General features: G+C 43.4%; 1 protein-coding gene across 1 annotated transcript in view; it reads left to right on the top strand.

Annotated features, from left to right (window-relative positions):
• Positions 1 to 18,997, top strand: part of FAT3 (FAT atypical cadherin 3) — a 615,042-nt gene extending 596,045 nt beyond the window's left edge. The window contains 6 exon segments of the mRNA XM_046684612.1: positions 3,657 to 3,810; positions 5,701 to 6,356; positions 9,823 to 9,936; positions 12,060 to 12,119; positions 12,693 to 12,728; positions 13,351 to 18,997. Coding sequence (XP_046540568.1) covers positions 3,657 to 3,810; positions 5,701 to 6,356; positions 9,823 to 9,936; positions 12,060 to 12,119; positions 12,693 to 12,728; positions 13,351 to 13,973 — 1,643 coding nt within the window. The 3' untranslated portion in view covers positions 13,974 to 18,997.
• The last annotated feature ends 5,061 nt before the right edge of the window (positions 18,998 to 24,058 follow it).

Here is a 24,058-nt window from a genome sequence, read left to right on the forward strand (position 1 = left end):
GTGTTAGCTATTGTCATCATCATTATTATCATCTTCAAAATGGACAGCAAGTCTTCTGAGATGTAGAACAGAGCTCCTCAGTCATGCATGGTTTTCTCCAGCCTCGGTCCAATGTCCCCACTGTATGCGCTCATCACACCCTCTGCTCTCATGGTAGTTTTGTACTTACCTCTCTGCTTGTAGATGGTGTTTTCCTGTCTTTGTGTCCTCAGTGACTGCCATAGTCCCTGTTCCACAGGTGTGCTGGTAAACCAGCTCTCTAAAAATAAAAGCCCTGATCTGTAGTGTTCACTGATTTCTGTGGTGTAAATACTCCCACCATGGCTGACGTCAGGCTACCAGTGGTTTAATAACAGGCCTGCCGAATTCCAGAATGTTTCACAGTCAGCTCTCACGACCCTGTGTGAGCTGGCTCCAGCACACCACTGCCTGTTGCTGAGGCACTCAGTCAGTGAATAGGTTCATCAGTCAGGCTGGCTGTTGCCTCAAGTAGCACTAGATATCCCACAAAAGATAATGAAAATGACAAAATGCAGGAAATGTGTGGGAGTAAAATAGGGCATTAGAGGTAGTGCCTCATTTTAAATTCTGATTTTCCAAAGCACAGAGACATCAAATCAAAGAAATCAAACCCCACAACCCTCATTAGAATCCAGTTTCCATGATAGTGATTCAAATGTCCCTTATTTCCAGCCGGTCCCTCCTTGTCCCTCCCTTGCCCTCAGCTGCTTCTGCTATAGTTTTATTTGAGAAATTGCCAGAAGCATGCCAAATAGGAGCTGGAGAGGAAGAAGTGGTCCCTGAGCTGACCCACCTTGCCTTAGATTCCCCTTCTAACTTCCCTTCCTCCTCACTGACATGCTTTCCGGAGTCCTGTACTGTGGTTGTCCCGCCCCTCTCTTTAGTCTACAAAGGGATCGAATTCATCCTCACAAGTCACTCAACCTCTAAATGGCATGCCATCCTAGCCAAGGATTGGCCAGGTGACATAAAGAAGCATTTTTCCCAATCGCAACTGCTGCGGCAATCCGCAGTTCCATTTGGAAGAGCAACTTCCCAAATTGGAAAAAAATAACCCCACCTCAGCATGATTTGAAGCAAGCATACCTCAGACTACTACACCCTGTCCACAGATTTCAGGCTGGCCATCTTTGGACACAGTTTGCATCAACAGTGGTCTTTACTTATAAGTTAGTTCCCTGGCATTTCATTGAGATTGCATTCAAGAGTATTGTGTCTCTCTCTGAGCCTCAATCTCTGGCCCTCAATGTTTCTGGGTGCTGGGAAGGCTGGACCTACACAGTGCACTCCTCTTAGGAATGTAAAGATTTCTTTCCTTCTGTACCTGCCTCCTGAAGATAAGTCCTTCTCTCTCTGAACCCACACACAATCCTAATGTCCTCCTATACATGAGAGTTCTCTGTAGTGTGGATTCAGTAAAGCATCTACGACAGCACACACTATTTCAATCTATAGATTATTAACTATCTTGTGTCTATAGAGAAAATTCTCTAAAATCCCAGCATCAGTCATTGACCATTTGGGGAGCAGAGATGAGCCTTTCAAATAAGAGTGAGGATGGTTATTTACAGTATGTATTGAGTAAAGTAAATATGATGTGCTTGTTGGATGCTGAGACCCACAACCACCCTTCCTCTATCACCACTCAATCCCCGAGTGTTAGAAACCAGGCCTTCACTCTCCCTCTGGGTCGGTGATAAGGATCATTACTGGGGAAACTGACCAACCCAAAGGTAGTGACACAGTATCGTAGTTGATGAGCCCCATTCATGTGCTTAGAGCTGCCCATCAGATTTCTAGTGTTCCATAACCACACTCTTCAATATGAGCTGATAAACCAGGATTACGAGATAAGGAAGGACATCCTCTAATTTGGAAGATAGAAAATGTATTAAGGTTCTCCAGTGAAACGAAACAATAGGATGGATGAATGGATAGATAGATTGATTGATTGATTGATTGATTTTAAGAAATTGGCTCATAGGATAGTAGAGACTGGCAAGTCTGAAATATTTAGGGCAGGCCAGCAGGCTGGAAATTCATGTAAGAGTTGATTTTGCAGTCTTGAATTTTAAATCCTTGGAGCTGGAAACTCAGGCAAGATTTCTATGTTTCAGTTTGAGGCAGAATTCCTTCTTCTTAAGGCCTTCAACTGATTGGATAAGATCCACCCCCATTACAGAGGGTAATCTGCTTTACATAAAATCATCTGATAGTAAATGTTAATCACATCCACAAATACTCTTGCAGCAGCATCTAGACTAGTGTTTGACCAACAACTAGGCCTGGTCAATTTGACACAAAAAATTTACCATCACAGAGACCCAAACACAGAAACAGAGAAAAGCAACTTAGAGGAAATTCTACAGGGAAAAAACTACATAAAGATATTATTAATATCCTCCAAGAGATAAGAGAAGATATTGTAACCACAAAACAGGAGCAAGTTGCTGTGTGTTTAGGAAAGGGAAAAAACCCTCAGTGAACAAATAAAGGAGCCCTTGGAAAATGACATCTTAATAAAAGTTTCCAAAGATGAGAAACTCTCTCAGAAAGTAAAGCAAAAACCCACAGAGATCTAATATAAGAAAGAAAGATAAAGGAAGATCTAATCTGAGCTCCAACCATAAAAGTTCCATAAAGACAGAACAGAGAAAAGAAACAAAAGGAAGTCATCAATGAAATAATTAAAGACATTTCCCGAGAGTTGAAGGACAAGAATTTCCAGATTGCAAGGGTCCATGAATACCCAGTATTGGTTGAAATAACCACTCTAAAGTATGTCATTGTGAAATCTCAGAAAATTGGGAGCAAGAGAAGATTCTCCAAGCTATTAGAGAGGAAAAGAAACCAGGTCACATACAAACTTCAGAAACCAAAACAACTTTGGATTTCTCAAAAGTAACACGGAGGGAATTGCTTAGAATTCCATAGACGATCTATCAAAGAGGCATATGGGTGGAATAAAGACATGCTCAGCTATGCAAGGTCTCACAATGTTTACCTCCTAGAAACTCCTTCTCAGGAAGCTACTGTAGAATGTGTTCTAATGAAATGAGGGTGGTACTGTTGCCAATTTTGTTTCCCTCTGGTGGGACTTGAGCCTACAATCAGCCCTTTTCTTCCTCGGAGGGTTATTTTCTGTTTGGTGTCACAGATTTGAAACAAAACTGAAGCTGCGCATTCAACATTACAAGCTTTATTCAATGACCAAAGAATGGAGAAGTGGGAACTATGTTCACAAATCAACTTCTCAGTTCCTGGGGTGATTAAGCAGCTGTTATAAGGGGTCTGGGTAATGAAGGGGAGGAAAATTCATAGTTCTTCGGGGAAATAGGCAGGCTTTTCTTAAGAGCAAGGGTGCCACCTCTTTTCTTTCCTCATTTGGTTATATCCTGCTGTAGCCATGGCAGTTGAAACTGTCATGGTGTCAGTGGGTGTGTTCTATAATATGGTAATATATTACAATGAGTGGTATAATAAGTTGCCAGGTCTACGTCAGGTCAATTGTCTTTGGAATTTGTGCCTTGCCTAAGATTTGGCTCAGAAGGAATTAGGAGGACACGTTATGGCTACCCATGCACTCTGAGCGTTACCAGTGGCGTCGTGGCTCATGAGGTCCTCTGTTTCCCCAGGTTATCAGTGTACCTGCCTCTCACAGTTCACTGGGAAAAACTGTGAATCGGAGATCACAGCCTGCTTCCCAAACCCCTGCCGAAACGGAGGCTCCTGCGACCCAATAGGAAACACTTTCATCTGCAACTGCAAAGCTGGGCTCACTGGAGTCACGTGAGTGAGATTATGCAATAGTCTTTCTCTACACTGCTTCTTGTTGCTAAGAAAACAAAACAGGAAAAACAACTAACTGGGGTAAAATTTTTACCACTAATAGGACAGGCAAAGGGTTAATTGATATCTTTATATGAAGAGTGCTTACAAGTGACTAAAATGTTACCAGGGATTATCTCTGGGTAGTGGGGTTATGGATAATTTATATATTTTACTTCATACTTCTCTATATGTTCAAATTTTTATGTAATTACCATGTGTCCTGTAATCAGGAAAACAATTCTTTTAAAGAAAGTCCTCTATGACCCCTAATCTTTCCAGTATAATTCTGAGGCAGACATATTATCCATTTCCGTGGAACTCATCAACTGGTCTGTACTGCCTAGCGTTTTATGACCATTCTGAAAAACTAAAACTTAGCTTTCCTTTGTAAACCCTTTGTCCCCCAAGAAATGAGAGAAATTAAACTGTCAGCCAAATGGAAAAGGAATGTTTTAAATTCTTGGGAAAACGCCACTTTCAGCCATCCTTGATGGTTTCAGAAGTATATATATGTAATCTCAAGCAAGTGATATTCCAATTACAGATCAGTCTTATATATTCATTAAGGCAAATCTCCTGAGGACTCTACCAGGAAATACTTAGCCGACTTCGAATCGTTGGATGTAATTTAAAGTAATAAAGCTGCATTTATTTTTAAATACTCTGTGATTCTGACTAATTTCTGGCTGACCTGGCCTCAATCTGCTCAAATTAGGGCCGTTTGACTACATTTTAAAAGGTGGATTATGAAAGATAGAGGTGATCGGGCCTTGTAAATGAGCATAAGAGAACAATTGCTGATGTAGAGAAAAGTGAAGGAAAAAAGGTCTATGCTTTCAAATGTTAAACTAAGAAAGAATAAGACAAATGTTTGTTTATAATTATACTCAAAGCAAGTCATGGATTGCTTTAAAGGGAATCAAATTGATTTAATTATTTTTCATTAGAATGCTTTGGTCATTTTTTCCTGATAATATGCTTTAGCTTTAACATAAGCATAGAATCTGGAAGATATGTGGATATGTAGCATTTCACCCATCCACATATGCCCAGTACCCACAACCCCCCCACCCCTCCCCCCGCCCAGAGAGACCAAAAATTACTGTAACCACTAGAGGAAAATGTCAGGACCAAAGACTTTCTCCTCTCAGGAAACTCTATATATGGTATATAGCTTCACAGCTCTTTATCTGCAATTCTACCATCCTAAAAGCTCTGAGAACTAAAAGGATTGAAGATAAATTAGTGGCAAACTAATTTGGTGGCAAAACCAGCCAAAACCACTCTGAGGCTATTTCTAGTCTTTATGTCTCTCATTTAGCGTGAATATCCATATGTTTTACCGTAGAAACGCTGGTGTATTTGATTATGGGTCCTATGCCACCACCCGTTCCTGCGGTGGGATGGGTATTTTACATAATATGAAAGATACGTACTGTATGTAATTTCTAAAATTGCAAAATTTTAAATTCTGAAATGCATCTGGTCCTGAGGATTTGGAGATAAGTATCTCTTCAACAGCATCTGTTGTTCTTTCTCTTTCTGCTCCCTCTCTTCTCTCCCACGACAGCTTCTCCCTCCCTTCCCCGGGTCGGGTCAGAATATCTGGGAGAGATCGTGGGGGAGAAGTACCTTCATGCCTGATGCTGACTCAGGCTACCTCCTTAAGGTGCCCACTCACCTCCCGGCAGGCACACACCCTCACACTATTTTTGTCATGCTTCATGTACCCTTTAGGGGTTTTATTTTCTTTTAAACACTTCAGTTTTAAATCGAGCTCCAACATACAAGCCTGCGTCCACAGGTCCTGATGTTTGAGAGGGGCGTCTTGTGTGTTTCATCCTGAAGGTGTGAGGAGGACGTCAACGAGTGCGAGCGGGAGGAGTGTGAGAACGGGGGCTCCTGCGTCAACATATTTGGCTCCTTCCTCTGTAACTGCACCCCGGGCTTTGTGGGACAGTACTGCGGGCTGCGCCCCGTGGTGGTGCCCAACATCCAGGCCGGCCACTCCTACGTGGGGAAGGAGGAGCTCATTGGCATCGCGGTGGTCCTCTTCGTCATCTTCATTTTGATCGTCCTGTTCATCGTCTTCCGCAAGAAGGTCTTCCGCAAGAACTACTCCCGTAACAACATCACGCTGGTGCAGGACCCCGCCACAGCCGCGCTGCTCAACAAGAGCAACGGCATCCCGTTCAGGAACCTGCGGGGCGGCGGGGATGGCCGCAACGTCTACCAGGAGGTGGGGCCCCCGCAGGTGCCTGTGCGCCCCATGGCCTACACCCCGTGCTTCCAGAGCGACTCCAGGAGCAACCTGGATAAGATCGTGGACGGGCTGGGGAGTGAGCACCAGGAGATGACCACGTTTCACCCTGAGTCACCACGCATCCTGACAGCCAGGCGGGGTGTGGTTGTGTGCAGCGTGGCTCCCAACCTCCCTGCCGTGTCTCCCTGCCGCTCTGACTGCGATTCCATCCGCAAGAATGGCTGGGATGCAGGAACTGAAAGTGAGTAGGCAGTAGTAATGCATCGTTGTTTATTCCACTGGTATTTACTGGAAGGAAATTAGGAGAGGGAGAGAGAACCCACAGGGACAGAGCATTCATTATGACACGTTCTGACATTGAGTGTTCACATCAGCCCTGAAAAATTCCCCTGGTTCCTGTCCCCATTTACAGATGGGGACAATGAGGCTCAGAGAGCATACAAAGGTGCCCAAGGTCACACAGCTAGTAAGAGGTACTCCAATCCAGAGCTGTCAGACTAAAACCCCTGCTCTTCTCACAGTAGGGTACCACTAGCCGTAATGCAAGCAGCATAGCTACAAAAGTGTGCTCTGGAAGGTCAGAAGAAGAGGGTATCTCTAGCCTTAGGGGGAAGACTTGAGGGAAGCAGAGGGACGTTTGAGTTGGACGATGGTGGATTGAAGGTCTGGGGAAGGGAAGGCATCCTGCATAGAAGGACCCACATGATCAGAAGAAAAGCTAGTTATTCTACGTGGCTGGAATGCAGGGTCCATGAAACATAAGGGTGAACCACAGGCAGGAAAAGTGGCCCAGGCCAGATGGTGGTGTTTCCCTCCCCTTTTGGCCTCAGGCAGCAGTACTCTAGGCAAAGGGAAGAGCCACGTGTGCAAAGGCCCTGGGGTAGGGAAGACCTTGGCATGCTGAAGAACACAGGGATGTAGTTGGAGTTTGGTGAGCCACAGGGGAGAGTGGCTGCATTTTAACAGCAACACTAGGACAGGTTTTAAGCAGGTAAGTGGCATGATCTAATTTATATTTTTAAAATATGGCTCTCACTGATCTGTGAAGAAGAGACTAAACAGGACCAAAGAGGGAAGAAAGCAGAGAGACCAGTTAGATGGCCTCTATGAGCATCTAGGGATGAGAGCAGGTGATTGTTTTCCCTGCCCCAACATCAGTCAAGATGAAACTAAGGCAAGCTCTGTTGTATCCTTTGACTTTTAATGAGGCCAAATGGCTTTGTATTTGAGCAGCAGCAGAGATGCCCTGGGTAGCGGGAGTTTCCAAAGACTGGGTTTCTAGTACTGTGATATATGTTGGGGTAGAGGGTGAGGAGAGGCAGGTTTCAAAGGGAGCTAGAGAGCATATGCAGCCGAGGAGATAAAGGGTGTCTTCTTGGAGGAAGGGGGCATTTCTACTGGTGTCTTTAAGCCTGAGTGAGATTTTGGTAGGAAACTATTGGAGAATGCCTTCCAGAAGCAGGAAGCAGCGTGATCAATGGAGAGGCCACATAAGAGGTCACCTGAGGTATGTCTGGCTCTGTTGTTCAGGAGGAGGGTGAGGCTAGAGGCAAAAGTTTGGACATCATCTGCCTGCAGGGTGGATGAATCTCCAGGAGGATCAGCTCACTAAGGGAACAAGAACAGAGAGAGGGTGATCAAACTGGGCCTCCAAAAGAACCAGAGATGCCTACAGGTGGGAGGCGGGCAGAGAGGAGGGGCAGGAAGGGAGACAAACTCGTGCCAACGAAGAGAGAGCAGGGAAAGAGGAAAGGGCAGCCGTGCAGAAGCTAAGACCATCAATGAGGTCAGCAGGGTTGAGTAAAACCATCAAGGACACAGGCTAAAAACAAAATACTGCACTTGACGCCTAGAAGATTCTTAGTGATCTCAGGAGCGTTTCAGTGAGTCATCAAGACAGAATCCAGAATGCAAGGGTTAAGGATGAAGAGATTTGATGAGAAAACAGAGGCAGCAGATGAACATAAAAAGCCACCACTGCTATCTGCTGGATCATTTCCTTAAACCCCCACAGCTGCCCCGCATGGGCACCAATTGGAGTAGTGAACAGGTGAGAGAACGTGCCTGAGAGCAAGTAACTAGTAAAAGGAGGGGTGAGGATTCAAACCTGGGGCATCAGGGTCCACAGCTTTTGCTTTTACCAAGACTGCTCTTGGGAGCTTTAGGAGGAAGGTGGGAGAGGGACATGAGAGAGAGGGGATCTCTTGATGATAGAGGAGGGCCTCTATTCTAGTCTAGGGCCGCCCCAGCTACACTGTCTGCTGACTCTGTCTTTCTGTAGACACACTTATGTTTTAAGCGGTTGCCCTTGGATTTTAATCATATAAATATATTCCCTCTCCAATTATCTATAGAGTTAGACTTTACTATAGCCTTGCCAATCCACTAGTTAGTAGAAAGGCTCTTTTCTAGTTAGCAATGAAATAAAAGGGGGGGTTGAATAAATGGAGGAGTGGAGAAAGGAGTATTATGCACAGCACTGCATTCACGGGCGAGGGGCAGAGGGGTCATTTGCCATTTTCTCCCTTGTGTTCAGGGCTAAGCCTGGTGCCCACCTTGTGCTTTGCCGAGGCACATCTTTGTATTTTCTGCGCTGTGGCTCTTGGGAGGTGGATTTCTCCAGTTGTATCAGTGGTTTATCCAATTCTTGGTTTTGCTGTGGCTTCAGCATCTGACAGCAGATTCAGAGCCACAGTGCCTGCCACTGGCATCAGCCATTTGGAAGAAGCAGTGATTTCTGTGGCCACGAAGACGAACTCTTCCCTTAAGCACAAGTCACCATGTCTTCATACCATCACGTTACGTGGTGATTTGATCATTTCCCTCTGCTGGCTTCATAATGTGACAGCTTTATTTCCAGAATCCACCTCAGGCCAAAACTCACATTTCCCCCCAAAGTATTGCTGGGTTTTTATTGAATACATTTCCTTCTTTGTTAAGCAAGGCAGAGTTAGCTGGTGAGACAATCTCTGGGCGACTAATTCACTTTTCACTTGACAACTTCAAGACATGGGCTGTTTTTATTGCTTCCTTTAGTCCATCAAAGAAGTAGCCTGTGTGTGTGCATGTGTGTGAGTGTGTTGTTCAGGCATTTTGTACAGCAAAGAGGGAAGAAGTCTGTGGAAAAGAGCATCTCTATACCACTGACTGCCCTTCTACCAGACGGTGCAGAACGCTGTCATTCCTAAAAATGATGTGATGCTGCCCTCTAGAAGGCAAATCTGAGAACGCCGCTCACTCCCGAGAGAGGGAAGTTTGGGTAAATCTAATGGCATTCTTGCCTATAAAATATTTATACCCCTATTTTAAAAGTAATCTCATTTAACCTGGTGTTGACACCACATTGGTTCATGTAAATAATTTAAATTAACTCTGAATGGCAAAGAGCAGCCCAGCCACTTCATCCTCGTTTCACTCTTCACTTAGTCACTTCAGTTTAAGAGAACAGTTACTTTCAGCTGTCAGCTATTTGGAAGCTCATTTACCACGGGTTAAGGGTTTCAAATCCATAATGTAAATCACTTGATTGACAGACCTTTGCCCCCAATGGCACGATCAATTTTCTATTGTGAAGCTAAATTATTTTCTCTAAGCAAATGAAAGAGCCCCCAGAAGTGAACTCTGGTGGGGACGGGGGTGGGACAGGGCTGGAAATATGCACAAGGTAACCGGTGTCATTTCTGCTCTCTCTCTGTCTGTACATGAAGACAAAGGGGTTGATGACCCGGGAGAAGTGACCTGCTTTGCAGGCAGCAATAAAGGCAGCAACTCTGAAGTTCAGTCCTTGAGCTCCTTCCAGTCGGATTCTGGCGATGACAATGGTAAGAAGTCATTGAGTTTGTTCCGTCCCTCGAGCAGGTTCTGTTTCCTCTGCTGCGGTGAGTTCAGAGGAAGGTGATGTGACTGGTTTTGTTTCTTGACCTGATCATGGACTTTTGAGTGTGTTCACCAGCTTTTCCGTTGACTCCATTGTTGGGTGTCATTGCTGAAGGAGCAGCTGTTAAGCTGCAGCTGTGAGCAGGCCCAGGGATCTGTGTCGGAGGTTGACAAACTTCTCCCAGAGCTTCAGTAATACGTCATCTTTGATTTGGTACATGATGGAACCACCTCATCCCAAGTGACACTCTCTAGCAAGCAGTGTGATTTCTTTTTTTATTTTACTGATGATGATCTCTTCACTCTTCCTTCTACATCCACCCTCCCTACCATTAGAAATTAGTTCAGAGGCCAGACCTCCTTCCCATAGAACCTCCTTCTCATAGAAATGGCATCTTCATTCAACTGAATCCCCCTTATAGTCATTTGGGATCATGGGCCTTTGGAGAATCTATTAAATACTGTGGGTCAGCTCCTTAGAAAAATGCACATATACCCAAAATGCTGCACGCAATCCCATGTGGTTCGTGGACCTTATTGACACTCCAAAGCTGTTATCTCTACCTCTTGAGAACTTATGTTTATGGAGAAGGTGCCAGTGCTGGACTGGGTTTTCTGAGCTGAGGAACCAGCTTTGGAGGATGGGGGGTTTCCCCAGGATAGAGGAGGAGGGAAGAAATGGTCATAAAACAGTGAAAGCTTACCATATGGTAGTGAACCAAGAATAATTTCAAATAATCATCCACAGAGACAGGTGACCTTACCTTAGTCTGTACTTTGTCGTTTTCCCATTTATCAGCAGTAGGCAAAAATTGAATATGTATTAATTTATGGAATCATTCAACCCATAAACCCTTCTGAATTTCTCCTGTGGGCTGACCCCCACACTGGGGATTTTTGTACCCAGAAGTACAAAAAGAAAATGACATAGTCTTTGCCCCCCAGGTAAATACAGTAACAGGTGAGCCCTGAAACCATAGATGCAATCATGGAGGTAAAATAGTCCACTTTCATCAGCACCACCCCCACGTCTCCCACCTCCTTCCCCGATACCTGGCCCTCCCAAGAGGTGCAGGAGCCTTGGTACATCTGACTGCTGGGATAACAGACCACATCACAGTGGATTTCTTCTAACCATTCTCAAAAGGTCAGGGGCATGCCTCCAGCTCTGTTTGCCTTGGTGCTTACTCCCTTGCTCATCCCCAGCCAGGAGAAAAGCTGTCACTGGTTTGCATCTTATACAGAAACACCCAAGAACATGTAGTTTCCCAACTCCAGGCAGCAGCTCCAGCTGCTGGTTGACTGTTCTCACGGGCTCTGCTTGGTCACAAACTTGGTCTTTCATGATTAACATTCTGGGTTGGTCCCAACTAAGGCAGGCAGTGTTAGGAATTTTCAATAAATTAGTTTTGAGTTTGATCACCTCTCCACAGGCTGCTGGTGTCAGGTGCTAAGGCAACCCATACAGAGTACAGAAATTTCCTTCCCAGATTCTAACTATTCGAGAGGCCAAACACTAACTTCTGTCTACACCTCACCTGTAGGTGCTGGGCCTCAGGTCGGTCAAGGCTATAGGTGGCATCTTGTGAGTGTAAAGCCATCAGTCCTACAAAGGTTATCCTCCATCACTGGCATTTGGTTCGGAGCAGCATAGCTGACCAACAAATAATTATCCCCGGGAATAGTGAGGTCCTCCTCTGAGAGCCTTGGGAGTCACTGATGAGAAATTAGCATGAGCTTGATGAGCCACTGCTTTCCTAAATTGATTTCACCAGGCCATGAGGTATGAATTTATGACCCGGCAATCCATGCCAATCAGGTCTTTCAGGAGGACTGGCCTGCGATTTGCTGACATTCCCTTCTGTTCCAGGAGCCCTGGGACCCCCCGATAAAATTGTCCACTGGAGCATTGCCTAATGGACAGATGGTGGGAAGGCTTTGGGTGTTTCCATTCTGTGCCTTTATTTTTGCCATTGTTGTTGTTAAAAGAAGTTAAGATATGTTTAAAATACATAACTAACCTGAAGCTGTCCTTCCCTCCCTCCTGTCTTCTTTTCCTGGCCACAAGCATCCATAGTGACTGTCATTCAACTTGTCAACAATGTAGTTGACACTATAGAGAATGAAGGTATTTACTTTTTTCTTCCATAGCATTTGTTCCTGTCAAGACTTATCCTTTCAGCAATATTGCTTCCTTGTTACTTTAAACTAGGGGTGATTTTCATCCGCTGGCAGCAGAGGGAGCAGTAAATAGATGGTTTCAAATGAGATGCTGGGTGTTTCTCTAGGTATTGGAGTGAATTTTACAATTGTGAAAAAAAGTGTAGTGTACAATTTTTTAAATATGTAGGGTACTGTTTTTATAAAATCCCTTCCACGAGAAGAGTACCCAATTATTTGGAATCCAGATTAATACTAAATCCATTCTTACATTCAACATGTATTTATTGAGTACCTACTATGAGCTAGGAATATTTAAGAAATTGTTTAAAGCCACAATATGATGGGGAATGATTTCGATCAGGTAACTTATTGACTTAATACAATTAGTGCCTAGTATAGATGAGAGTTATCTTTCTATTTCCTAAATAACAGTGGGGAGAAGTAGGAGCATGTCTTTTAAGTCATCTAAAATGTTTGGTTTTACCCTCTTCACATGTCTTGGATTGTTAGTTTTACTTCTCACTTTGTATTTAAACAGTGTCTGTCATGGATCAAGGACAGAACTACAACCGAGGTGACTCCGCCACGACCCCAGCATAGTATTCTACTTATGCGTTTTGAATTGCTGAGTTCATTCTTACCCTGTCCCTCTCCCTCCATCTTTTCTGAGTTTCTTTGACCTGAATTTTGCATGTTCCAGGTGTCTTGTGTGCTCTGTATTGGAGGTGAAAGTCCTGCCAGCATCCCTCCCCCAGCCTCTCCCCTGCGCGTGTGATTCATCCATTTGTGTGCACATCTCCCTGCCTTCTGTCATCCGCAGTGTGGCTGATGCATCTCTCTCTCTGCGAGCATGTTGCCAGCCTGGCTCTGCACTTAGCGTGTGACTAGGAAGAGAGAATGGCTTCTAGAACTGTGTTTCCTCAGCATTCCCTCATTGGCCGTTGCTTATGGGAGGGCGTGGCCAAGTGAAGGTTCTGCAGCAATGAGGCACCATTTCTGTGTTGCCATGGCCTTGTTCTCTTGGAGCCAGAGCATGGCTGGCCCCGATAGACCCTTATAAGGAGCATGCACATGACCCTGGCTTCTTAGGGTCTCTTGGATGTTAATTGCATGTCAGGTCCCTTGTCTGCTCCTTTCTGAGCCCTGCCCAAACTCTAGTCTGGAGGAAATTAACTGTCATGGCTTTTCTCCCACAGCCTATCACTGGGACACCTCTGACTGGATGCCAGGGGCCCGCCTGTCAGACATAGAAGAAGTACCCAACTATGAGAACCAGGAGGGAGGGTCTGCACACCAGGGCAGCACACGGGAGCTGGAGAGCGATTACTACCTGGGCGGCTATGACATCGACAGCGAGTACCCACCTCCTCATGAAGAGGAGTTCTTGAGTCAGGACCAGCTGCCCCCTCCCCTGCCAGAGGACTTCCCGGACCAATACGAGGCCCTGCCGCCCTCCCAGCCTGTCTCCCTGGCCAGCACGCTGAGCCCAGACTGCAGGAGAAGGCCCCAGTTCCATCCTAGCCAGTACCTTCCTCCTCACCCATTCCCCAATGAAACAGATTTGGTGGGCCCGCCTGCCAGCTGTGAATTTAGTACTTTTGCTGTGAGCATGAACCAGGGCACAGAGACAGCAGGCCCAGCAGACAGTGTGTCTCTATCCTTGCACAATTCCAGAGGCACCTCGTCCTCAGATGTGTCAGCAAACTGCGGCTTTGACGATTCCGAAGTAGCCATGAGTGACTATGAGAGCGTGGGAGAGCTCAGCCTCGCCAGCCTTCACATTCCCTTTATCGAGACTCAGCACCAGACCCAAGTGTAGAGGACGCACTTCAAGGGCTTTGTGCTGTTTGTTACAGAAAAGGAGAAGAGAACTGGCTGGGCTTGTGTCTCCATGGAGAGTGGTGTGTTGAGCAAGAAGGAAATGCGGTATTTTCCGCTAGGAACTTCTAAACAAGGCATACTGTCACAAGCAAGCTCGACTCCAGTTGGGTGAAAAGGAACGGCGCAGAAATTGTTTCTGAGAGGTGACTGATAACCCTTGCAGTATGTACCTGTGTTCATGACCAAGAACACATGCCGAGTTTTTCAAGGGGGAAAAAATTTCACCCACCAGCTTATACAGTCGGTCTTGTATGGCTTTGCGCAGCAGTGTGCCCTGGAAAGTGTTACAGCATCAGTCCTGCAGTATTAATAACTGGCAACAAGCAAAGAGGCATTGTTGCATGTAATTTTGAGCCAATGGGGGGGGAATGAAAATAGTAGTTATGATTGTCGGAAAAGTTAGTCTCTTAGGCAGAAAGAAAGAGAAACAAATATTAAACAAACGAAAATGGGCTGAAGCCTTTAAAATCAACTCTATTTTTTTTTAATAAGCTGCCCAATTTTCAGCTATAAAATTAGGTTTGAGTAACATGTTTAGTATGCTTAGTTATTTTTGTTTGTTTGTGTTAAGCATCCGATATAATATAGTTGGGTTTTATGATCTCTGAGAGGGGTATCAATGAAGAAGAACATGAGGACATTTGGGTTCCATTTTGTGGGTTGGGGAGAAGGTTAACATTGTTTGAACATTAGAAAGAATGTGATTATCTGTTTTTTGTGTTTTCTAGTAAATATTCCTGGCTGTAACTATAATTTTAACATTGCTGCAGAAATAGGCCTTTGTTCTGAGAATCAGAAAATAAAAAGAAAAAAAGTAGCATTTGGGGAATTGTTCTCTAGAATGAGAGATATTTAGAGGTTTAAGCAGAATTCACAAATTCAGAGAAAAAAAGAAAATATAGTACTTCTAATGTTTTCAGGCAGATAATCACAATTCTTGATAATGCAGATGAAATTTGAATGTTATTCTAAATTGGTAGCGTCATTCATTATAAATGCAATTGCGTTAAAGAAAAGAAGAAAGTAGATTAGTTCTTGTGTATAAATTATAATAGTGTGTGTGTCTGGGCCTATGTACAAAGGTGTGCTTGCCCTCAATAAGGCTGCTCTTGAGGAAAGCTGACGTGAAGGATCTAGGATATAGACTGAGTTGAAAATCCTGCCAGCAAGGCAGACCTAATTTCTCTGATCTCTATGATGTTAGAGAAACACCAAATGCCATATTTTACTCCAGTTCGGTTAACTTTATTTTGGTACGGCCATTTATATTAACTTCAAGCAAAGCTGTGCTTTTTAAACAACAGTATTTTGTTATAATTTTCCAAAACTAAACTCTTACTTGAAAAATGTGTAGTGTTTAATTATACCCTGGGGTTCTCCTCCCATCCGACGTATGGACTTTGGCCGTGAGTTTCCGAAACTGACAAGAGAATCATTCCACTGGAAATACAGCAACCCAATATTCAAAGCTTAAAGTTGACAAATTGAGTGACTTTCCTCTTCTGCTTCAATCAGATTATGGCCGTGTGCACAGTGGCCACGGTAAATAAATGCATATTTGCACTATCTGCTTAATATGAAAGTATCTGTGTCCACAGTTTCTGATAACATATGGCATTGGTGTGTAAATTGTACTGTCCTGAGTTTGTGTATCATCCACTCAGGCATATTTTTAGTTATTTCGGTTGTATTTAATTCACTTCCTCGTAGGAGTCAGTGTTTCTGGAGTTCGTTGTAAAAAGATTCCTTTCATTCTCAAGCTTCCTGAATACACAGATATACTTCACAGATTTTTCAGTTTTTCTCCTCTTGCTGTGTCTTGGTCGGACCTGCTCCTAGAAGCATTATCTGCACTGTGGTCTTGAAATAAATGAATTTCACTAGGGCTGCTTTTGAGAAGAAAGTCTTTGGCATTTTTCTTATGTAAGAAGCACGTTTGCAAGAATCACAGAGAAAATGACAAACTAATGGTCTAGAATGGAATCACTGCTCCACTTTTAATAATGCAATGACATAAAAACCATCAAAGTAAAACCAACAATTCATTTCTTGCCCCCAGGAAATATTAGAATGAGATTAATGCCAGTGAGTCACTACTGCTTACCCAGCATCTCCTCCAGGGAGAACGCCTGACTGACACAGTAATGAAGGAATAAATAGATCCTAATGCGGTTGTGAAGTCACCCAAGAAAATTGTGCCCACCCTTTTCTCTGACCTATATAAAATACCTCTTTCTTCAGGATATCTTCCCCTGATTTTCTCTGCAGCTAAATGTGTACCCGATAAGGTTGTGTTATGTTTTGATTCATTACCTTTTAAACACATGATATTTTTTCTCTTTTTGGAGAATTAGATTTCCCTGTAGATTACAAAATGGTTTTCAGTCAGGCCAAAATGGAACTAGGTGGGATGACTGCTGATTCAGAGAGGTGGAAAGGTCTTTAAGATCTGCTTGTCCAGCCCTCCGATTTTGTAAAAAGAGGAAACATGCCCAGAGAGGGGAAGGGCCTTACCCAAGCTCACATAGAAAGTTAAGTAGCTAAAAAGGGACTAAAATCCATCCATTTGGCCAATATTCCTTCTGTATAAATTGTTCACCTCTAAACTGCCTGGGGCGTGGTATCTGCCTGCTTCTGCGGGACTTCCTGGCTTCCCATCATTCCTGCTTTGGAATATTCTAGAAAAGGGAACTCATGGAGATTATTTCTCTGGCAGCCTCATGATCTCATGTTTCCTTGCAGCCCCCTAGGAAGGGTGCAGATACAGAAGTCACACATTTCTTTGGACATTTCTCAAAATGCTGCTTTTGCCAAATGAGTGTTTTCTAAAATGAAGATGGAATGATAATTGTAGAATGGAACTCAGATCAGTCATCAGTTGTAGTGAAACTTTTATTATAATTTTATCCACTAGGTACATTTTTGTTTCTCTTTTGATTTCCCCCTACCAGTCCTGGTGTTTCTTCCTACCCCCTCCACCATGAGGAACCACGTGGAAAATACTTAAACCAATTAACGTCTTTCTGTTTTTTCTAACACGTATGTGCCACCTCCTGGAAGCCATTTTCCATAGCCTGTTGTAGGCACTTTACTTGTATTGCACACATTGTGGTTAGATTGCGAGTGGCTGGACTGTTGATCTTTGTCATGTAGTAAGCAGAAGCTATGGTGCTGTAAGAGATGAATAAAGTAGGTTAATTTATTCACTTTCTTCTACAAATATTTTGCTGCTGAGTTCCATTCCGTGTGAGCTTTCCATGTACTCATGTCCTGCCCATTCATGAAATGCCATTGGAGAAGACTTAGTAATATGAATAGGCCACGTCTATGCATTTTGAGGTTTGCCCTATCAGAATCAGTGTGAAGGCCTGGAAAGGGAATTAATGATGCATTGCTGGAACTTTCCTGGAATTTCCCTTTGGAATCACTAGCACAGCCTAGAAAAAAGCAAGTAAGAGATATATGTCATCAGCCAACTCCTGCTTACTTCCCCCCGCCACCCCACCCACAGCCCCCACTAATGCTGTGTCTATATAATCAAAGTCAGGGGAATTGAGAGAAGAGATTATCAAAATAAATCATTTAAGACCCAGAAAACACTTTCATGTGGAATAATTCAGGAAGATCTAGTGTTCATTTCACATGGGTAGCCCAGATAGTTGTCTGGTCTCTTCACTCTGCTGCCCTCCCAGTGGACAGATATTGATAAAGTGGTTAGGCTTTTATGTTTTATGTTTTTAATTTCAAACCATGGGAAATGGAGATTCGAAGAGGCATTTCTTCAGCATCATCATTTTGTGTGGTCTGTGAGAAGGTGGTTCTGTGTTCTTGCTGGGTTTTGTCCTGCAACGTTCAACTGCACATTATTCTGGTGCAAATCCACAGTGTCTTTAAGCTTCTGAGTGTATAATTCTAGGGTTTGAAGTCACCATTTGTGGGTTTGGCATCAGTTAATATTTAGCCAGCTGGCTAAGAGATAGGAAAAGAATAAGGTTTTCTTTCCTTATGTAATAATGAAAAGCAATAATTACAAGTATGTAATATTACACGAAGGCCATAATTAGTCTCTTCCGGTGTTTAGGATGCACTAGAGAATCATATAGTCATTTGGAGCGTGTTTGGACCCATTAGTATGTACTGTAGTACCCTTCCAGCAAACAAATACCTGAATTGCTACTATTTTAACAATTTTATGAGCCCATACTACTGCATTTCGGGAAGTGACAAATGTGTTCAGAAATGGAAGCAGTTCTTTTTAAGCACTGTATCGGAGAGATTGTCTTGTAAATTTGCCTGTTGCAAACAGGCTGGTTTGTAAAAGATGTATGTTTTGGTGTTTAAAATGTTTATAAAATTGTATATAATGGTTTCAATTTTCCAGGCTTTTGTAGATACTGTATTTGATGCCTATCAGGATGCTTTAATTTGGGGGGGGGTTGAATATAATTCAAAGTCATCCATGCTGTTGGTCTGCAAACTTTTGAGGTAACTACACACACACACACAAAGGATTTTAGATTTGAAAATGATGTTTTTTAATCATTTCAAAATGTACTGTAACCTTACTTCGGTTCTACTGTTTTCATTTAACTTTCTCTGTTTTCAAGAAAACGTTTTTATTGACATTTTTTAAAATGAGTGTGTTTTGCCCAGTTACTGAGTATCTGATTCTCCTGCCATTTCAGGTTCTGAATGAAGTATATCATTTCTTCCCACACTTGTGCACTCGCCTAAACTTGCACACACATCACACACCAAACCTTATGCAAAGGGGAAAGCCAACACTTAAAGTGGATCTTGTCCCTTATGAAAATGGATTGTTTCTGCATATATTGCTGTTGGCAGTATTCAGTCTTGTGTTCTTTTTCTAAAAAATGAAAGAAAAACAAAAAAAAAAGACAGCCAAAAAAAAAACCAACAGTGTACAGGTTTGTAACTGCCAAAATTTGATGGTTAAAACAAGTTTTCAAGTAAAAAGAAAAAATGAAACTAGCAATTGTGTTGACTCTTTTTTTAAGTGTTTCCTTTTATTTGTCTTCAGTTCATTGCACACATGGCACTTAGGCAGTCATAGTCTGCAGGTCATGGGGATTTTTTCCAGAAACTTCTTGCCTCCAAAAAGACTTCCATCAATTCTGGCGCACATGTGTTGGAATCCTATGCAGCTTCTTACTGGGCACATAACTGTGGGGTTTTTCCCTGATGAGAATGAAAACAGTGCTGGAGACTAGGACAAATACGGGTTATTGAGTCCCACCTCTGCAGAAATCTCTCCTAACCGCATCCCCACGTCTTCTAGGCAGCTTCTCCAGTACTCCTCTCCCTGAGAAAAAAAAAAAGTCCAAGTTTGGGGCACAATTAGCACTTGAGTTTTCCTCCAGAGCGCTAGAAAATTGTCTATATAGAATGAAATCCAAAATATATCCCAGAAAAGTTGGAGGGAGGGACAAATTATCTTTCAAAAAGGACATGACGTCACGAGAAGCTAGCTTGAGACCAAGAAGGACTCCAGAAGGGGAGGATGTCCCTCCATCTTGCCTTGGTGAGAGAGGGTCAGGACCTGCTGTGAAAACAACCTTGTCTGAGCACCAGCCCCAGAAAGGCCCGCTCCTCGAGCCCACGGTCTCCACTAGAGTGGGCCCTGCCTGTGCTAGCGGCAAAAATCTACCTGTTCCACCCTGACCAGGATCCTGGAGCCCTGGAGCCACTCCCCGCAGAATAGCCCCTGGCTGGGCATTCAGCTTCTCCTTAGTTGAAATCCTTACTTTGCTGGCAGAGTTTGGTATGCTATGATCCTCTGGTTATTTGTCCATCCCCGCAGTGGTATACAGGTAAACGCTTAACAACCCAATAAAAAAGGAGGAGCATTGGGGCTGGCCCGGTGGCGCAGCGGTTAAGTTCGCACGTTCTACTTCTCGGTGGCACGAGGTTCACTGGTTCGGATCCTGGGTGCGGACATGGCACCGCTTGGCAAGCCATGCTGTGGTAGGCATCCCACGTATAAAGTAGAGGAAGACGGGCATGGATGTTAGCTCAGGGCCAGTCTTCCTCAGCAAAAAGAGGAGGATTGGCAGTAGTTAGCTCAGGGCTAATCTTGCTCAAAAAAAAAAAAAAAAGAGTGCTTAGCCAATTTCCGTGGTATAAATATTCTTATCATGGCTGATTTCAAGCTACTGAGGTAATGTGAAGCAGCTCACAAAATTCCTGACTCTTAAGAGTTGGCTCTTGCTAGCCACTATGAGCCATCTCCAGCACACCACTGTCTCCCCATGTGACTGTAAGGGCAGAGACATGTCTTCACCTGTCTTTGTTTCCCACTTCCCAGTAAATACTCGCCCCCATTAAATGTTTTTGATTGAAAACATCGATCAATGATGTCTCCAGCCAAATCCCCTTGACCTCGTAAATCCTTCCTCATTTTGGTGCATTTAGTAATGGCAGTGAGAAGGATTTCAAGAGAGAGAGAGACAAGTGTTGAAAATGCTGGAAGTCTCCTACCTTTCAACCCAACAGCACAGTGATGTGTTCATGAACTGAGTACCAAGAAAATACTCATGTCCATGTCTTTCACGTGACCACCCTTAGCAGCAAGAGAATTTGTTTAAATCTCCATCCACACCTGAAAAATGGTAGAGCATCCCAGAGATGTCAATTAAGTAGTAGCATTAAGAAGTCTGTTGGGTAAAGGGGAAAAAGAAAGACTTTTTATGCCTATCTTCGTTCTCTCCTGGCTCTTTGAGATAAAAGGGCTAGTTGCTAGCTTAGAAATAGGTCTCTATGGAAAGATCACTTTCTTTTTCTGTGCCTGGATCAGGGGTTCCCAGGACCACTCCCAGCTTCAATGATTCCCTAGGAGGACTCAGGAATCAGCATATAGTTGTGCTCATGGCTATGAAATATTGATAAGCAGGGAAGCTCATTAGATATTCAATGCCCAGCATTTTATTGGAGGCTGTTCCCGTCAGCAGCCTCTGCCTGGGATGTACCAAAATTTCAGAGTCCCAGGAGGAATGCAGGTGTTTAGCATAAATAACACTGAAAGGGTAGGAACCCTCCTAAGATTCAAGTTCCCAGACACCAGCCAAGGGCCAACCCTGTAAGCAGGCCTTTCAGAGGATAGCATCCTAGTCCCTGCACAGTCCTTCTGAAATTTCTACTAACTGGACTCTCCCTCGTTTGCCCAAACTCTCAGCAATTAACAATTTCCGTTTTCCGGGAGGCACTCCATGTGGCCTGCAAGGTACCACTCCTCAAATCTTTACATGCCCTTCTGTGGAAGCAAAGGATTCAACCAACACAGTTCTGCCAAAGCATCCTGGGTAAATGCAAGCTGGGCAATAGAACAATGCCATTCAGTAGTGACTGGAGCAAAAAGTATCACCTCCAGACACTCGTTTTGGACAACTGCTAGTTTTGGTGCACAACAGAGCCATTTTCCAACCTAGATATTCATCTTGAAGCATTTTGGCCAGTTTCTCAAAATTCTTCCGTTTTTGTCCGTATTCTTTTGCTTTTTAAATTCTAATTAATTTTCAGCCACTTACGCCTGTTCTATACTGTTTTTAATAAAGAAGAATTGGAACAACCCAAATATCTAACAATAAACGATAATTTGAAACAAACAGGCACGAAAATTAAAACAGCCTAACAAGCCAAGCAGGAACAAGTGGCTTAAAAATAGAAAATTCAGAAACTTTTTTTAAAAGTGTTCCTTTAATTTCTTGTCCTGCTGTTCATTCCTTCCTTCTTTTCTTCCTTCCTTCCTTCCCTCCTTCCTTCCTTCTTCTGATTTCCAAAGCAGTGCAAGCTCATGATAAAAATGAGAAAATGAAGACAGGCAAAAGAAAGTCATAAAGAACCCCTATCTCCAGAAACGATCGCTCAAATTATAGCAGAATATATTCTTTCAGGTCATTTTCTATGTAGATATATATTAACATATGTTTATTTTTAAAAAGGAACATCTTTATGACTATGCTTTTTGGGTTTTTTTAGAATATTACTCCAAGTAATAGATGACTACTTTCTCATAAAGGGACAGAAACAGTACAAAGGCATCCACGCCAAGCATGAAAGGTCCCCTTCACTTTACAACTGACATTCCAACACCACCTCCAACTCCAAAATAACCAGACTCACTGCTTTAAAAATAGAAAGGGAGGGGCCGGCCCAGTGGCACAGCAGTTAGGTGCACACATTCTGCTTCAGTGGCCTGGGGTTCGCCGGTTCGGATCCTGGGTGCAGACATGGCACTGCTTGGCAAAAGCCATGCTGTGGTAGGTGTCCCACGTATAAAATAGAGGAAGATGGGCACAGTTGTTAGCTCAGGGCCAGTCTTCCTCAGCAAAAAGAGGAGGATTGGCAGCAGTTAGCTCAGGGCTAGTCTTCCTCAAAAAAAAAAAAAAAAAACGTAGAGGGCATTTTTAAAGTAAAAAAATATAAATTTTATATTCAAACTATTTTCTGTCAAGTGCTTTTTTGTGGTCTTCCCTGATAATTTTCTTTTCACATGTTTTCTGGTCTACCAGACCCTCATTGGCCCCCAGGAATTCCAGAAAATCAGTTCTCCCATGTAGCTTTCTCGGGCTTCATGAACTCCTGCTGCTTTTGCCACATGTGTCCTTTCATTTGGAGTCAGTTGCACGGAATTGCCACTAAGTTTACAGAGCCTGCAATCAGCTAGAGCCAGAGCAGCACAGACTTTGACTCCAGTGCTGAGCTGGGACAGACTCTGGAGCAGAGACTATTTTTACTGGTTTTCAGTTCATTCATTGGTGAGTATTTTCTTAGTGTGAATATTTTTGCTTCTCCACTCAACCTCCCAACTGGAGGTGTTCAGATAATGAAGATTCCCTGTATATGTACAAATACATAAATGTAGATGGGAGGGAGTTGCATAACAGGATCCTATTTTATATATTGTCCTGAAACTTGCTGTGTTTGCTTAACAATTTTTCCTAAACATCTCTGCAGGTCAGTGCTATATTCTTCTTCATGGCTGCCTTCTTTGTCATGTCATGGTCATTCTGTAATTTATTTAATCATGCCCTTACTGATGGACTGTTTTAATATTTTGATATTAATGACAATGCTCCCATGAACATCCTTGTGCAGATGTGCATGTGTGTTAGGATTTCTGAAGGATACATTTCTAGAAGGAAAATTTTTAGGTCAAAGAGTATGTCCATTTTTAAGTCCGAGCATTTCTCCCATTTTAATTGCCTTCAAAATGGTTTCACCAAATAATAATTCGACTAATAGTTACACAGAGTATGTAGCAACTCATATAACTCACTCCACCAAATGCATGAAACTGGCCCTGTGTTCCAGAAGCCATACAGCCGCTCTAGATTCTCAGGAAAACCAAAGTTGGAGACTGCTGTGGCAACTTGCTGTCACCGTGAGAACTGACCCTTCACTTCTGTAAAGATTGCCAGCTGTGCTACTCTTCTTTGCCTGTCCAGGGCAGAGCTCAGAGAGGGCCAGACGGCTGGCTGGCAGAACTACCAAGAACTCATTCTCTCTGAAACACTAAATTCTACGCTCTCAGGCCACACATTTGGACAGGAGGGTGCAGGCAAAATAGATTTTACCAAGAAAAGCAGAAGCAGGGCCAACCCCGGTGGCCTAGCAGTGAGGTTCGGCTCACTCTGCTTTGGCAACCCGAGTTCAGTTCCCAGGCGCAGACCTACACCACTCATCCATCTGTCAGTGGCCATGCTGTGGCAGCAGCTTGCACACAAAATGAGAAAGATTGGCAGTGGACGTTAGCTCAGGGCAATTCTTTCTCAGCACAAAAAAAAAAAAGGAAAGAAAAAAGTGAGACAAAATATGATTTTTTTAAAACAAGAAAAACATACGCTATCTACATATCTTTTTTTTTCTTTTGTGAGGAAGGTTGGCCCCGAGTTAACATCTGTTGCCATTCTTCCTCTTTTTGCTTGAGGAAGATTGTCACTGAGCTAACATCTGTGGCATCTTCCTCCATTTTGTACGTGGGACGCCACCACAGCATGGTTTGAT

The sequence above is a fragment of the Equus quagga genome, chromosome 14 (genome assembly GCF_021613505.1).
Source record: "Equus quagga isolate Etosha38 chromosome 14, UCLA_HA_Equagga_1.0, whole genome shotgun sequence".
Lineage (NCBI taxonomy): Eukaryota > Metazoa > Chordata > Mammalia > Perissodactyla > Equidae > Equus > Equus quagga.